General features: G+C 29.5%; 1 protein-coding gene across 1 annotated transcript; it reads left to right on the forward strand.

The window, feature by feature from the left end:
- Positions 1 to 1,661: 1,661 nt before the first annotated feature.
- Positions 1,662 to 6,751, forward strand: LOC100260787 (bet1-like protein At4g14600). Its single transcript, XM_002285676.5, has 4 exons — positions 1,662 to 1,998; positions 2,152 to 2,275; positions 3,008 to 3,064; positions 6,293 to 6,751. Exons 1-4 carry the CDS (start codon positions 1,940 to 1,942, stop codon positions 6,452 to 6,454), a joined length of 402 nt encoding a protein of 133 aa, XP_002285712.1. The 5' UTR covers positions 1,662 to 1,939; the 3' UTR covers positions 6,455 to 6,751.
- The last annotated feature ends 9,977 nt before the right edge of the window (positions 6,752 to 16,728 follow it).

The raw sequence follows: 16,728 nt of genomic DNA on the forward strand, positions 1-16,728 counted from the left end.
GTAAAACTTTTTCTTTTGATCATGGTTGTTAATATATTTATTTCTTTTGTTTTCATTATGGGTTAAAAGGGGAAATCTTTGTCAATATTTTCTCTTATAGTTAAATTATAATTTTTTTTATACATTTTATCTTTTCATTATTTAATTGAGAAAGGACTCTTGGCCGTACTATTGAGGCTCTAAGTAATTAAGAATAGAAAATCACTCATCTTGGGTGGACTTAACAGTTGTATGCTTTTGATAATTATCCATTCTGCATTTAGCCACCCAACATTTGTTGTGGGTACACTAGATGCATGATGCATCCTTCTCAGTCCCTTGGTATTTGGGAAAAAGGTCTTGGCAATGCTCTAATGCCCATACTAAATGCATCTTGCTTGATTCTTTCATATTGAGATAAGGTAATTTCAATACTATAATACCTACATTAATTATGGATTAAATTGTTTTATGACGTGTTGAACCTAGTTCCCATACCACTTTCAGGGGTGAACAAACCCATTAAAAACTATTGTAACCCCAAATGGTAGAGAGTCGATATCAAGGTACCAAAACTTACTATTGAGGTAAGTTATTGGGGAAGATAAACTTATTATTCTTAAAGTAAGTTTTATTTGTTGAACGATGATTCATCCACTTGACACTATTGGATCACTAAGATCATTGTCATTCTTATTTGACAAATGAGTTTTATCTCTTTTTTGCCTTTGCACTTAAGTATTAATCTCGATCCAATCCAAGGAAATCTTTACCTATCTTTGTTATTTTTTAGAAAGTTTACACCTTATAAAAGCTCTCCGTCCGACACAAATTTAGAATTCTAACCCTTCCATTGTAGTATCCCAAACTTAAAATTCTAGCTCCTCTATTATAGTATCTCACTAATGGCTTAAGCTTCCCAAATGATAACATTATTTGACCTCTGACTAACTTGTGAATAACTTTTAATATTAAATCTTATTTATTTATTTTTATTATCAATTCTAATTATTGTCATTCTCATGGTTGTGTTGGTCCTATTTGCATATAAACTATAAAAAATATCATCAAGTCATTATTATTAAATGTTACAAGATGTTAGAATGAAAATATTCAAAGATACTAAGATAACAAAAAAAAAAAAGGCTAACATAAATATGAATATATACATACATACATACATACATACATATATACATATATATATATATATATATATATATATATATAAATACATATTTTATGAACTAAAATATTATGAGTTTTTTATTCACATGAACATACTCTCAATTAGTAACAACAAAAAATTTTGGATTTATTTGATAATAGTTTACAATGATTTTTGAGAATAATTTTTAAAAATGGTTTATAATGTTTTATAGAACAAAAACCTCTATGAAAATTTGAAAATTTTGTTTTTACATGAAAAAAAGTGTGTTTTTAGCATCTGGAATAAAAATATCAAGAAATTGATAGCACACTTTTCTCGTTAAATATGTTTTAAAAATATTTTTTTATATATATAATAGTTTATTTTTAACCATATTCAAAAATTTTATAATTATTTTTAAAAAAAATTCATTGGAAAAAATGTAAAAAAAAAAAACCAAATTATTTTGTAATTATTTTTTATAATTAACCCAAAGTTGAATGTTTTAAGAGATAAATAAGCAACAACTTATGATGGTCCATGCTCCTATGTCGAAACATGTTTCCTTATAAAATTTGAAAACATTTGCCCCTTGGTATTTGGTATTTAAATTCCGTCCAAGGGCTCCAGATTCCACACCGTAAGATTTTGATTATCTAAATCCGGAGCCAACGGTGGATTTCTGGCTTGACAACATCACCGTCGGCATTAATCAATAATTCTATATATTCAACACTAACGTACTGATTGGAGATTGAAATTGATTCTTCTGCTTCTAGGATCTCTGTTCTCTTGCTGCCTTTCTTCTCCATGGCGTCCACTTCACACAGAGGTGCTCCCTATTATGGCGCTGATCCTTATCGATCCAGGTACTCACCGCAACTTTCATTCCTTTTGATTCCCGAGAGAGGGAAATAAAATTTTCCGCGATTTCTCATAAGCGAAACTTAGGGTTTCGCATTCTTCTTATTTTATTTGTTTATTTATTTATTTTTATTTTGGGTGGTGCTCCTTGACTGCAGAGAAGGTCTTACCACGAGAGCGGCGGCTGGTTCTGATGAAATTCAATTGCGTATTGATCCATTGAACGCAGATTTGGACGATGAGATCACTGGTCTCCGGAGTCAGATTCGGCAGTTGAAAGGCGTAATTATTTCTCTCTCGCCCTTTTCTTTTCGAGATATTCGTTGGATGGAACTGGCAGTATTGTGATCGATACATGTATTTCTGGAGAAAATGTTAAATTCTTATTATTTGCCATTTTTGGTTCGGCTTGGTGCATCTGTTCTGCAGTCTATTAATTGTAGGAAAAGAAGAGAAAAGAAAATTAGATTTTGAGTGGCATATATTTTTTCAGGAACAAGAAAACAAAAACCTCATTGGGATCAAAAGGTTCAGTCAAGCTATTTTCTATATTTGTAGTTCGTATTTGTTCTTTGCTTTCACTTGTTTATGCTGTGATTTTGTATTTGATTGCTTAAAATATTTTTGAATGACTTAAATTTGATGAATAGATATTTGTATGCTCTCCTGCTCGGTTTGGTACCAGCTCATCTGGGAAAAGATCAAATCTGTGTTCTTCCTGATAGAGCATCATTTTGAAGATTATCAAGACCTCTAATTGTCACTTTTCTAGAAACCCAGGACCAAATTATTGTCTTCGTATTGTCAACTCTCGGGGACAAGTTTTAAATCCATGTATTGTTAGAATGGTTTAGAAGTTGCATGCACTTCCTCGGTTAGGAGCCCTCATTTTCTTATCATTATAATGTTTGAATAAACTTATATATGTGTTTAATCTCATTATTCAATTGTTGTCTTAAAACTTTATTATCATTTTTAAATTTTCTTGGCTCTTATTAAACTACGATTATGCAGGTTGCACAAGAGATAGAGTCAGAAGCAACATTTCAGAATGATCTCATCAATAAATTGGTATGCTATATCAACTATCCCTTTGCTTGGAGGTTTCTTGTTAGATTCTTTGTTACTGAATTTTGGTCTAAATACTTCCTGTGAGAAATCTAGATATTTTGACAATGATTGGAGGAATCATTGCTTTATCATATCATCAACATGTTGAATTATAAATTAAGTCATCTAATTTGATGATAGATCTGCTACATGAAATTTCAACTCAATATTGTAGTGTTTAGCACTTATTTGTTTCTTTCTTCCTTTCCTTTCCTTAAGATTCAAACAAAGCTATTAGGAAAATTTAGGGAATTTTTTCTGAGCATTGGGCAACAAATAAAATACCTACATATAATTGTACCCGATAACAAATAACATACCTATGAATGTCCTGCTATTAATGCCTGAATGTAAGATTTAATTATCTGAGGTGTAAAGCCAATGGTGGCATCTTTCTCCTTGACTTGATGTTATTTAATACCAAACATTCACCTTACTCCATATGTTTGTGAAACTCTTTGATCTTTGTAAAAGTAATCTTTTATTCTGTACAGTAGGTTCACAATTGAATGAGCAGTTGGAGGTGGCTATTAAAGAGAGTTCTATATGACAAAAATTGAATGGAGTGTAGGACCTAAAACCTTTTGCTTTGCCTATGTTACTTTTCATGGAAAAAGGTTTACCTATCAAATAGAAAAAAACAATGTTTTTGGAACTAGACTAAACATTTAATCAGAAATGTTATTGGTTCATGGTTCAATGGTAAGACCGGTGGTTGAAATTTTTTATAATATTTTATTTTTTATATTTGATATTTTAAATGATAAAGATAAACATAATTTAAATTTTATTAAATAGAATATGTATAATGTTTAAGTACGAAGATATATTTAAGATGAAAAGAAAATTATATTCAAATTATTATATTAATTAATTTATATTATTTTCATATGTATTATTATATAATTATTATAAAAATAAATATGAATATAAATATTAATATTGCTATATATATATATTTTAGTTTACAACAATATTGATTAAAAAGATTGCATAACTTGGTGGTTCAATCCTTGTTATTACAATTGGAGGTTTGTGGTTCAAGTCCTCTAAAATACAAAGTTTCTTTTCCTTACCTTACAATCAATCCCACATCGGAAGAATATGAATTGCTTGTTGGTGGGTTAGGTCATAAGTAATGTTGGTTGAAGAGGTGATGGGAGCCAATATCATTGTGGTCAAACAAGGTTTTCAAGGAATCGAACGGTTTGTCTAGCTTGATGACCTAATAGTTGGTGTTGTTGGTTCAAATAGTTCAACATCGATCCAACTCATAAATGGTTCACTTTAGCCAACTGAATTGGAAAGGCTGCGGGTTGATGGTCTAACTAAAGAGGACGTTGGTTGACGATCTGGCTAGAGAGGTTGCCGATTGACAGTCTAATTGGCTAGATTGGCTGATCTAGTGCAGTTTTCAAAACCTTGGAAAAAAGAACAAGAAAAAACTAATGAAGTCTCTACTAGTTTGCCAATAAAGTCTGTCTGTTGGAACTTTGGAAATATAAGAAGCGCTCATGCATGATTTAAGCCTAGGGTTGTAATTTTGCGGGTTGGATCAAGTTGATGGCTAACCCGAACATAACTTGAATTGAAAAATAATTAATCTAGGAGTAACCCAACCTAACCTCTTACTAGATTTATTCAATCCAAGGCCAACCCAAGCTCGTTTTTCTAAGTTAGAATTGAATTCGATCGATTGGATTAGATTTGGATTGTTGTATAATTCAAAATCCATCCACAATGTTTTTAATTTTTTTGATATATTTATATTAAAATTTAAATAATAAATGGGACAAAGTTTTGAAATAATAATAAAAAAGTAAAAAAAAAAAATTGTAAACCTACCTTTTTGGAAAAATGAAAAGGTATACGATATAATTATAATTTGATGTTTTTCCTTAAAAATTAAAAAAAGAAAGATAATATTATTGTATAAGATAATATATAAATATTATAAAAATATTGAATCAGGTTTGGGTTAAGCTTAAATTATCCAAACCTTGGCTCGAATCCAATCTACATTGATTTCAGGTTGAACAAACTTAAAGTAAACCCCATTCGACTATTAAAAATGATTATCCATGTTTTGCCTAAAGGTCGAGTACCTATCCAAGTTGCACCCTTAGTTAAGCCTACCTCAACTTCCCCATAAGAGAAGAGTTACTCACGAGAGTTTGGGGAAAGTGTTCAAATGTAAAAGTTTATTTATAAGATCATGGTGATGTTTGGAATAATAGTTTGCCTAATTGGGTTGGATTAGAGCAATCACTTATATTGCTCATGTTCCCCGTGTCTGCTAGGAAAAAGGTAGGTATTGGATGGAAGGTGTTTTTTATTTCTATTTTTGGTTTTATGTATTCATTATTATTTTTTAAAGAGAATCTAGATGGTCTGTTGGTGTTAATTCAAACCTGGTTCAAAGTCAGTATTGATTATTGAATTGAGAGATCTTGAGACGGATCTATTGTGGTATCGTGGATTGATATCGAGTGATGCTTACAATACGCTAGTTAAAAGTTCAAATACACACACACACACACACACACACACACACACACACACACACACACAATTAGATATGCACAACTTAATAAAAATATATTTAACATATTTGATGTTTAAACAATCATAAAATATGCTTGGACTGTATACGATACTATTGAGAATTCAGAACTCTACTTTGCAAGTGATTAATTTTTTACTTGAAACACATAATTTCTCAGTCATTTTCACATTGAATGATGTGACACTGATATGACTTTGGAACTTACACAGGCTCAACACCATGGTGCAAATTTGGCCATATCAGTCACAACTTGGTCATAATTACACTATGACTCGGCTGTATTGACTGATTTTCTGTTGCATTTGGAAAATCTTATATTGGGTCTTGGTATTGTCTCAGCAATGACCATTCTGGAAAGATCCAGCCAATGCTTTGAACCTTGAATTAAGTAGCTTTTCCAAATTCTAGAAGGAAAAAAAAATGTTAATGAGCCTATTGTTTCTTTTTTAATTTTAGTCCATGAATCTGTGGCATATTTTTTGACTAGTTTATCCATGATTTTTGTCATATAAGCATGGGAGGTGGATTATTCTTGCATATATGCTAGCAATTTAGCATCCTTTCCCCCTGATGTGACGGCAGGACTGCATTCTGAAAGCTTTATTTTCTCTGGTCCATAACAGCAAATGACCCTGGTCAGAGCTGAAGCAGGGGTTAAGAACAACTTAAGGCAATTGAAAAGGAGCATCATCCAGGAGGGATCAAGCCATGTCATCCATGTGGTTCTTTTTGCACTACTTTGTTTCACGGTAATCTACCTGTGGTCTAAAATTTCCAGAAGATGAAGAGTATTGAGTTTGTTGTGCCCCTACTCTACCAAAGAATCTGCTGATTGGACAAAAGGCTCATTCTGAACTCTGGCCAGAAGTTGAAATGCAGTTCCACTGTAAATCCTTCCCCAATTACCTTGTCAGTTGTTATAACATTTTTAAAAAGCTTAGTTTAATCTTCCAATACTGCAGTTAGAATTCTAACTTTTGCTTGGCAAAGGAAAGAATGTTATATATTAAACACATACTAGAGTTAACTAGTCTGCGAGTAATGATCTCTCTAATGAGGAAGCATTGTTCAATTCTTATTAAGCTTTGTTATGCAAATTTATCTTGTGAATGGCTAATAAAAAAGAGGAAACTAGCATACATAGGAACTGGATTTCAGCTGCAACTTGGTAATAGCGCCCTTGGAGGTTTCTGTCAACTGACTTAACCTTGCTTGGTTGAGGACATTGCGGGCCTCCTCTGTCTTCCTTTTGAGTTGTCTTGCTTTTGGTTATACAATTGTCATCATTTTTTGGATTAACATAATGTTTTTATTTTATTTTATTTTACCCTTTGATCCAACCTTTTTATATCATGTACCTGAAGAAAACTTTTGAGAAGGAATTACTTTTTATTGGCTACTGGAATCTAGAGGGTTTGAAAGGGTAAACAAATGATGGTCTATATGCAGTTCACTTCTTTCCTTTATTTTAACTAGGTCAATGCTTGCCTTTAAACCTCTAGTGTTTCTGTTTGTGAATTTTTCCTCGTATCAAGCATTATGAGTGAGCTGTTTTGATGTCTAAATTGCTTGCAATTGCTGTTGGGTATCATTTCACTCAAAAACTGAAGCATCCAACGTTTTCAAAGTAGTTCATGGGATCACCCAAAATGGGACATGGAAGCTCAAAGTTATGGTTTATCATACAGCTTGCTTGGACAATGACAATGTTCTCAACTGTAGGTGAGTCTCCTGCAAGTGGATGTTGTTCTGAAGCTTCAAATTTTGCAGTGTTGTAACCTGATGCTATCCTCTAAATGTTGATGCTTCAATCTGATTCTTTGTCTGTCATTCCTAGTTTCTGGACTTCAGATCCCAAGCAAGTCAATGAGCTAATCTCTGCTAGGTTTTTGTAGGATCAGTCATGTCTACTATACGTGTTTCTCTATTTTACAATGGAGATAATGCATATGGTAACTGATCTACTACTGTTTCACCATCTTAGTCTTCGTTAATGTATTTCCTGTTGCACCCATGTGATAAAAACCTTGCATGTGATATACTTGTACCCTTACATCCCCTACAAGTGGAAGTTTTATAAACAACGTGTTTGGGATTTCCATTTTTTCCGTAAGACATTATTTTGAGTAAAGAAGAAAAACTATTTAGAAGCCGAAGATTTCCATTTTTTCATGGGACATTATTTTGAGTGAAGAAGAAAAAACTATTTAGAAGACACAGATTTCCATTTCGTCATAAGACGTTATTTTGAGTAAAGAGGGAAAAAAACCATTTAGAAGAAAACATAATTTAAGATTGTTGTGGTTGAAAAGTAAGGATGACAAAATTTGATAAGATAACAAGCATGTGACTTGAATCAATTGAGTCATAAACATGTTTGGTTGAGATATGATTAACTCAATATAATTATTAAGTAAGAAGATCTGATTATTAAATTAGTTAAATGAGTTATATGACATATTACCTATTTAATAATTAGGTAATATTTAAATTAATGTTTTCTATATGATTATTATTTTAGATTTGGATTAACCTATCTAGTATAATATCTAGACTTTGATACAATACAAACATAATCTATCACTCTGAATTGTCATCCCGATATCTGTGTGATGTATGTATATAGTTTGTTTTTAGTCTATCAAATAATGATTTTTAAGTGAACCTTTGAATTTATTGAGGAAGGACTTTTCCATTTTCATATGTGTCGAAGTAAAGAGTAATAATGTTATTAACGTCCTATTTGGGATTTAGGATTGATTTTAAATCCCAAGATTCACTTTCTTTTAAATCTTTTCTTAGTAGTATATTTGATAAAATTTAAGGAAAGTGAGGGAATCCTGCTGGTCATTTTAAGTAGGTAAATGGAATTTCCTAAAAAATGACTTCCTTCTTTAATGATATTTAAAAATTTTCAATATACTCTTGAAATGGGTTTGCGGCCAAAGTAATCATTATTCTTTTTTTAAAAAAAGAACCAAAATAGGAAAATAATTGCCAAAGTTGTTTTGAGTGTACATCATCAACCTGTTCTTTTACTTTTCTACTCACGTAATCATTCACGTGGGTTTTCTTATGTTGATGGGGGTGGTTTTAAAATTTTTTAAAACATCCTTATAATCATGTACTATGATTTTACAATTTTCTTTAGTTATAAACTAACTGTATATTTTTAAACCACACCTAGTTTCAATTTTCAATTGTTAGTATTATGATTTTAAAATTATTTTTAAAATTTTTTATTATAATAAATATAAAATTACAGTCAGTAACTATGGTTTAAAAAATATCCTAAAAATTATAGTAATGGATTATGGTTTTACAATTTTATTTAGAACCATAGTTATTAATTATAATTTCACAAATATCTTTAAACCACATTGTGTTACGATACTAACTATTAAAAATTGTAACAGGTGTGGTTTAAAGATATTTGTGGATTCATAGTTAGTAAATATGATTTTTATAATATTTTTTAAACCATAGTTACTAATTGTGGTTTTATGGTTGTTATAATAAAGAAGGTTTTAAAAATAATTTGAAAATCACAATACTATCTATTGAAAATTGAAAAACGGGATGTGATTTAAAAATATTTTTGAAACCATAGTTAGTAACTGTAGTTTTAAAGAAAATTTTATAAATCATAGTTTGTGATTTTGGTTTTATGGTTATTATATTAAATAAGATTTTAAAAATAATTTGAAAATCATAATACTATCTATTGAAAATTGAAAAATTGGATGTGATTTAAAAATATTTTGGAAATAATTTTGACATATTTTTAATTATTTTTTACATACATAATTTTAAATATATATATATTTCAAGATTTTTTATTTTTAAATAATAATAATAATAATAATAATTTATTTTTATTTTTTGGAAAATGGTGTATTTTTTTTTCTAAATCACTAAATTAAATTAAATTTTATTGAGGTTTACAAAATGAATAAAATTTAAATTAATGTTTTTTTACTTTTTTTTAATAGTCAATAAAGGTGATTTTTTTGGAAAGATAAAAAATTTATGTCATTTTTATCAATTTTCACACTTCCTCTAAGTCTTGGGCTTAAATAGTGAACTTATACAGATCAAAACTTAATTTTTGGCCTGATCCAAAACACAATTGTCCCTTATTATTTTAGGCTTGGATTAACTTATTTAGTATAATATCTAAACTTTGATACAATACGAACACAATCCATCAATATGAATTGTCATCCCAATATCTGTGTGATGTATGTATATAGTTTGTTTTTAGTCCATCAAATGACGGTTTCTACGTGAACCTTTGAATTTGTTGAGGAAGGACTTTTCGAGAGTGTTATGCCTTGCATAGCACATGTTTTTTCCATCTTCATATGTCTCAAAGTAAAGAATAATAATGTTATTAATGCCCTATTTGGGATTTAGGATTGATTTTATATCCCAAGATTCACTTTCCTTTAAATTTTTTCTTAGTAATATATTTGATAAAATTTAAGGAAAGTGAGGAAATCCTGCTAGTCATTTTAAGTAGGTAAATGGAATTTTCTAAAAAAATGATTTCCTTCTTTAATGATATTTAAAATTTTTCAATATACTCTTGAAATGGGTTTGTGGCCAAAGTAATCATTATTTAAAAAAAAAAAAAAAAAAAAACCAAAATAGGAGAGTAATTGCCAAAGTTGTTTTGAGTCTTCATCATTAACCTGTTCTACTTTTCTACTCACTTGATCATTCACGTGGGTTTTTTTTACGTTAATGGTGATGGTTTTAAAATTTTTAGAAACATCCTTAAAATTTTAAAATTATAGTTACATATTATGGTTTTATAATTTTCTTAAGTTACAAACTAATTGTGGTTTCAAAAATATTTTTAAACCACACCCAATTTCAAATTTCAATTGTTAGTATTATGATTTTAAAATTATTTTTAAAATTCTCTTTATCATAATAATCATAAAGCCATAATTAATAACTATGGTTTAAAAAATATCCTGAAAACCACAATCATGGATTGTGATTTTACAATTTTATTTAAAACCATAGTTACTAACTAAAATTTCACAAATATCTTTAAACCACACTTTGTTACGATACTAATTTTTGGAAATTGCAACAGGTGTGGCTTAAAAATATTTGCGAATTCATAGCTAATAAATGTGATTTTTAGGATATTTTTGAAATCATAATTACTAATTGTGGTTTTATGGTTATTATAATAAAGAAGATTTTAAAAATAATTTGAAAATCACAATACTAACTATTGAAAATTGAAAAATGGGATGTGATTTAAAAATATTTTTGAAACCATAATTAGTAACGGTAGTTTTAAAGAAAATTATAAAATTCATAGTTTGTGACTTTGATTTTAAGGATATTTGTGAAACTTTTAAAACTACAATCACCAATCGTGATTTTTTTACACAAAAAAAGATTCATATGGATGATTACGTGGATATAAAAGATTATTTTGACAAATATTTTGGAAATGACACTATTCTCACTGTTTTTTCTTCAAAATGATTATTTGGACTTAAACTTCTTGGTTTTTTTTTTTTTTTTTTTTATTTAAAAAAGACTCATGTGTAATAATATTATTCTCACTATTTTTTTCTTCAAAAGAATTATTTTGGACCTAAACTCCTTAAAATGACTAACTTTAAACGCAAGATATTTTTTAGCAAATGATTAATATTTTTTTATTTATTTGATAATAATAATATTATATATTATAAATAAATTTTATAGAATATTATTAATATTTTATATTAAATTATTATTATTTCTTATTTTGATGGATTTTTTGGAATGTATGTTTGATGCTATTCATTCTAAAAATAAAAAAAAATTTATTAGTATATTTGTTCGAAATCAATTAAAATAAAATTTGACAATAAAAAATAGAGTTTGGAAACATTTCCTATTTTTTAATTTTAAAAATAAAAACAATTTACTTTCTATTTTATAACACTTTCTAAAATTTTAAAAATTTGATGAAGTGAAAATTTTTAGAAAAATTGCGATTAATTTTTTATTTTTAATCTAAAAAAAAAATACTAAAATACATTTTATTTCACATTAGAAGGCTAATTACATTTTTTTTTAAATAATTACTAAAATAACTTATTGTTATTTTTTAAAATTTAAAAATAAATACAAATAATGTTGTTCAGTTGTTCTACTCGTAAAAATCACATAGTTAATTTTATTCATATTTCTTAACCTTTTAATTAAATTTCAAATAAATTAAACCTATTTAATCAAAATTTCAAGGGAAATGAATAAACATTAACCTGAACTAACATGTCATCTATTTTAAAATGCAAAATCAAAAACTTTTTTATTTTTATTTTTATTAATGAAACCGAGATTTATATTTTATATTTATTATGTCTATTAATTAATTTTTATTTTTATTTAAAGTTTTGTGATTATATTTTTATTGATTTTGCAACACTTGTGTAGACCCCCCCCATGAGGCTGCGAAGCAGGGGGAAGTTTCCTTGCTTTTTCTTTTTTTTTCAGGCGACTGATGAGAGGTTGGCTCGGGGCAGAGAAGTGCGGCTGATGGGAGAGGCAGCAGGGAGGCTTGCGGGAGAAGCCAAAGAAAAGCTAAAAAGAAAAAGTTGGCTTGAGAAAAGAGGAGATCGGAGCGAGGGTGAGGAAGAAAAAAGAACAGAGGGCGCTGCAGGTGGCGCGGGGATTTTTCGAGAAAGGAGCTAGCCCGAGGAAGAAGGAGCGCAGGTATGGTTTCCATTCAGCTGGACCTCTTTGCTTCCATACCATTTTGTTACGATTTCTGGGTTTGCTAGTTTGTCTTCCTTTTATTTATCCTGATGTATGAATGTGAGCATTGTGGATTTCATTATTTTCTTGGATGTTCTTGGATGTTTTGAGCCAGCATGCCTTCATTTCATGGTTGATTTTTAGCTTGGTTTTTAGTATATTTTCGGGGTTCTATTTTGGCACTCGTGCTCTTGGAGATGAAAATCTCTGGTCCAGAAGCTCTCTACCAGCTTATATCATGGATGCCCCAGCATCAGGCCACTATTCATCTGTACTATTTTAGACTATTTCTTGCAGAGAACGATCCGGAAAGAAGTTGAGCTTGCTGCTGGTATTCCCTGATTGTACGCGAGGCTCGCATGCATGGCCGCATGAAGCATTACACCTCCCACCTCCTCCATCATCCTCACCCATTTTCTCTCTAAACTCTCCACCCCTTCCATGTCTACCAGTCACCATGCATGCAAAACTAAACGTGGAAGCCCAGATAGCTAAGCCGGGGATGAATGTTGGTCGCGAAGGCTACACAAATGGCGGAGCTCCAAACGGTACGCGCCAATGACAGCCACGCGTGGCCCCCGCGACGCCGGCGATGGTGGCGTCCTCCTCACGGATGGCGGGCGCAGTGTCTTCTGAACCGCCACTAGCGCCCACGCCGAAGGTCTCCATGCCGACGACGTTAGGACGATCCCAACTCCGGTGGCTGCGGCGTCCATGATGGAGGTTCCTAAATGGAAGGTGGCACCCAGGCGTAGAGGCAGATTTTTGTTAGAGATTAAAGATCTGGGCTTCATGATAGTGGATTTGGGCTTGGATTTGATGGTGAATAAGTTTGAGTCTTCTTATTGGCAGACGTGGGCTTGAGATGAAGCCCAAGTCTAGGCTTGATATGTTTAGAGGTCCCTGGACTTGTACATCCACCTTAAGATTGGCCCATATCCATCCAAAAGCCCCAGGCCCATTTCCTAACCTCCTTTCAAAGCCCAAGGCCCATCTCCAACCTTTATCCCATTTTCAAAGCCTATTATCATTATTCTTAGCTTTATTACTATTATTATTATTATTATTATTATTATTAATTCAACTTTTAAAAGTTTATTATTATTATTATTAATTCAATTTTTAAAATCTTATTATTATTGCTATTATTAATTCAACTTTTAAAATCTTATGATTATTATTCAATCATTATTTTTGTTATTATTATTATTATTATTGTTTATTTATTTATTTAAAATTCCATCATTAAGTAATTCTTCAAAATCCCGATTTCTAAATTCAATTTCTAATTTCCGGAATTCCAATTTCCATATTTATTTGTTTAATCCTTATTATTTTCATTATTATTATTATTTCATTTGTTTATTATAAAATTCAATTTTAAACAATTCATTAAAATTTCTGACTTTCAAATTTAATTTCTAATTCCAAAATTCCAATATTCACATTAATCTATTTAATTATTATTATTTTGATTATTTATTTCAAAACTCCACTTTAAATCAAATTCTTTAAAACTTCTGATTTTCGAATTAAATCCCTAATCCCAAAAATTCCCATCTTCCCATTAATTTATTTAATCATTAGTATTTTATTTATTTATTTCAAAACTCCATTTTAAATCAAAATTGTTTAAAACTTCTGATTTCCGAATTAAATTCCCAATCCCAAAAATTCCCATATTCCCATTAAATTATTTGATCATTAGTATTTCATTTGTTTAGTTATTTCAAAACCAAATTCTTTAAAACCGCTGATTTCCGAATTAAATTCCTAAACCCGAAAATTCTCATATTCCCATTAATTTATTTAATCATTAGTATTTTATTTACTTATTTCAAAACTCCATTGTAAATCAAATTCTCTAAAACTTCTGATTTTCGAATTAAATTCCTAACCCGAAAATTCTCATATTCCCATTAATTTATTTAATCATTGGTATTTTATTTATTTATTACAAAACTCCATTTTAAATCAAATTCTCTAAAACTTCTAATTTTCGAATTAAATTCCTAATCTCAAAAATTCCCATATTCCCATTAATTTATTTAATCATTAGTATTTTATTTATTTATTTCAAAACTCCATTTTAAATCAAATTCTTCAAAACTTCTGATTTTCGAATTAAATTCCTAATCTCAAAAATTCCCATATTCTCATTAATTTATTTAATCATTAGTATTTTATTTATTTATTTATTTATTTCAAAACTCCATTTTAAATCAAATTCTTCAAAACTTCTGATTTCTGAATTAAATTCCTAATCCCGAAAATTCTCATATTCTCATTAATTTATTTAATCATTAGTATTTTATCTCCATTTTAAATCAATTCTTTAAAACTTCAGATTTACGAATTAAATTCCTAATCCTGAAAATTCACATATTCACATTAAATTAATCACTAATAGTTTGTTTATTTATCTTAAAATTCTATCTTAAACAATTCTTTAAAATTTCTGACTTCTAAATCTAATTTCCAAATTCAAAAATTCCAGCATTCTCATTAATTTATTTAATCATTATTTTCGTCCTTATTATTATTATTCCATTTATTTATTTCAAAATTCCATTTTTTAAACATTTTTTTGAATCCCAATTTTTGAACTTAATTTCCGATTTCTAAAATTCTAATTTCTTTCAAGTTTGACATCCTAAAATTCCAACTCTTAAATTTAATTCTCAATACTCCAATTTTCAAATGAATTTCAAAAATTCAACTTTCTCTCTAACAGTTTTAATTCTCTTCGGGTTTCAAATAATCTTCGATTTCTCTTGATTTTATATAAGCATGAATGCTATTTTCATAATTCCAGAATAATGGAATCTGTGATATTAATTCCTGCAAAAATGAATGGGCTTTGGTGGGGGCCCAACATACGTGCTTTCCTCATGATTGATTGATTGTTTGATTGATTTAATTGCCATGCGTGCTTGATTTTATTCTGCTCTATGGCATGCCCGAAATTATCCTTTAATTGTGCACTAACCTCACTTTTTGATAAGCGCATTGTGGCTCGTCACCCAGGTACGTATCTATTCCCATTCCGATATTTCCATATACATGTTTTGATTCTCCTATGTGCATGATAGTTCCGGGTATTTATTGTTTTCCTCATCTTGCCATGATTGCTTCGTTTTATTAGTAGAGACCCGACTTTAGGGGCTTAGAGAGGTGCTACGGTCTTTATCGTACCTTCCCGATGAGTAACCTGACCCCCGAATCCGATCCGGTTTTCACAGACCACTTTTTCCTAAACAAGGAGTCACACTTAGGGTTTTTCTTTCTTATTTTGTTTACCCTTTAAAAATAAAACAAAAATAAGTGGCGACTCCAAGTCATTTTTTTTCTTAATCAAATAAAATCATTTTTCTAACAAAAATCGAGTTCGTCATCGAATGGGAAACGCATGAGCCGAAATGCGGGGTTCACAACTTGTTTAACTTTTTTTTTTATTAGAAAGAAAATCACACAAAGCATGAAGTTAACAGAAAAAATCTATTCAAAATTCTGCTTTTTGCTTTTAGTTTTCCATAATAAATTAATTATTTGATCTAAAATTACGCAATGACTTAAAAAATCATTGAGACGGTTGGAAGTTGTACAGATGGAATGCGTCATTAGAGACATCACAAATGGTCCAAGTGTCCAACATGGCATGCGGAGGATGGGTAAGTCACTAAAAAAGACTTAATGAAGTTAACAAAAAAAATTTATTCGAAATTCTGCTTTTTGCTTTTAGTTTTCCATAATAAATTAATTATCTGATCTAAAATTACGCAATGACTTAAAAGATCATTAAGACAGTTGGAAGTTGTACAGATGGAATGTGTCATTAGAGACATCACAAATGGTCCAAGTGTCCAACATGGCATGCGGAGGATGGTAAGTCACTAAAAAAGACTTAATGAAGTTAACAAAAAAAATTTATTCGAAATTTTGCTTTTTGCTTTTAGTTTTCTATAATAAATTAATTATCTAATCTAAAATTACGCAATGACTTAAAAGATCATTAAGACAGTTGGAAGTTGTACAGAAGAAATGCATCATTAGAGACATCACAAATGGTCCAAGTATCCAACATGGCATGCGGATGGGTAGGTGGTGTTTGTTTTTTTGGTTTTTTGCTAAAAATCATTTAGTTTTAGAATTTAGGTTGTTTGTTTTTTTATTTTTTTATGATTTATTATAAATTTTTTACTAAATAGGAAAAGTTAAAATATGTGACTTTTTCTAAATAGAAAAAATAACATAATGATTTTTTTTACTTTTTAATACTTAATAA

Source organism: Vitis vinifera, chromosome 18 (genome assembly GCF_030704535.1).
Source record: "Vitis vinifera cultivar Pinot Noir 40024 chromosome 18, ASM3070453v1".
Classification (NCBI taxonomy): domain Eukaryota; kingdom Viridiplantae; phylum Streptophyta; class Magnoliopsida; order Vitales; family Vitaceae; genus Vitis; species Vitis vinifera.

Excerpts from the sequence above, each read along its gene's own strand:
- LOC100260787 (XM_002285676.5), top strand. The coding sequence starts at position 1,940 with ATGGCGTCCACTTCACACAGAGGTGCTCCCTATTATGGCGCTGATCCT. Across the intron at positions 1,999-2,151 it reads GCTGATCCTTATCGATCCAG|AGAAGGTCTTACCACGAGAG; the intron begins GTACTCACCGCA and ends CCTTGACTGCAG. Across the intron at positions 3,065-6,292 it reads ATGATCTCATCAATAAATTG|CAAATGACCCTGGTCAGAGC; the intron begins GTATGCTATATC and ends GGTCCATAACAG.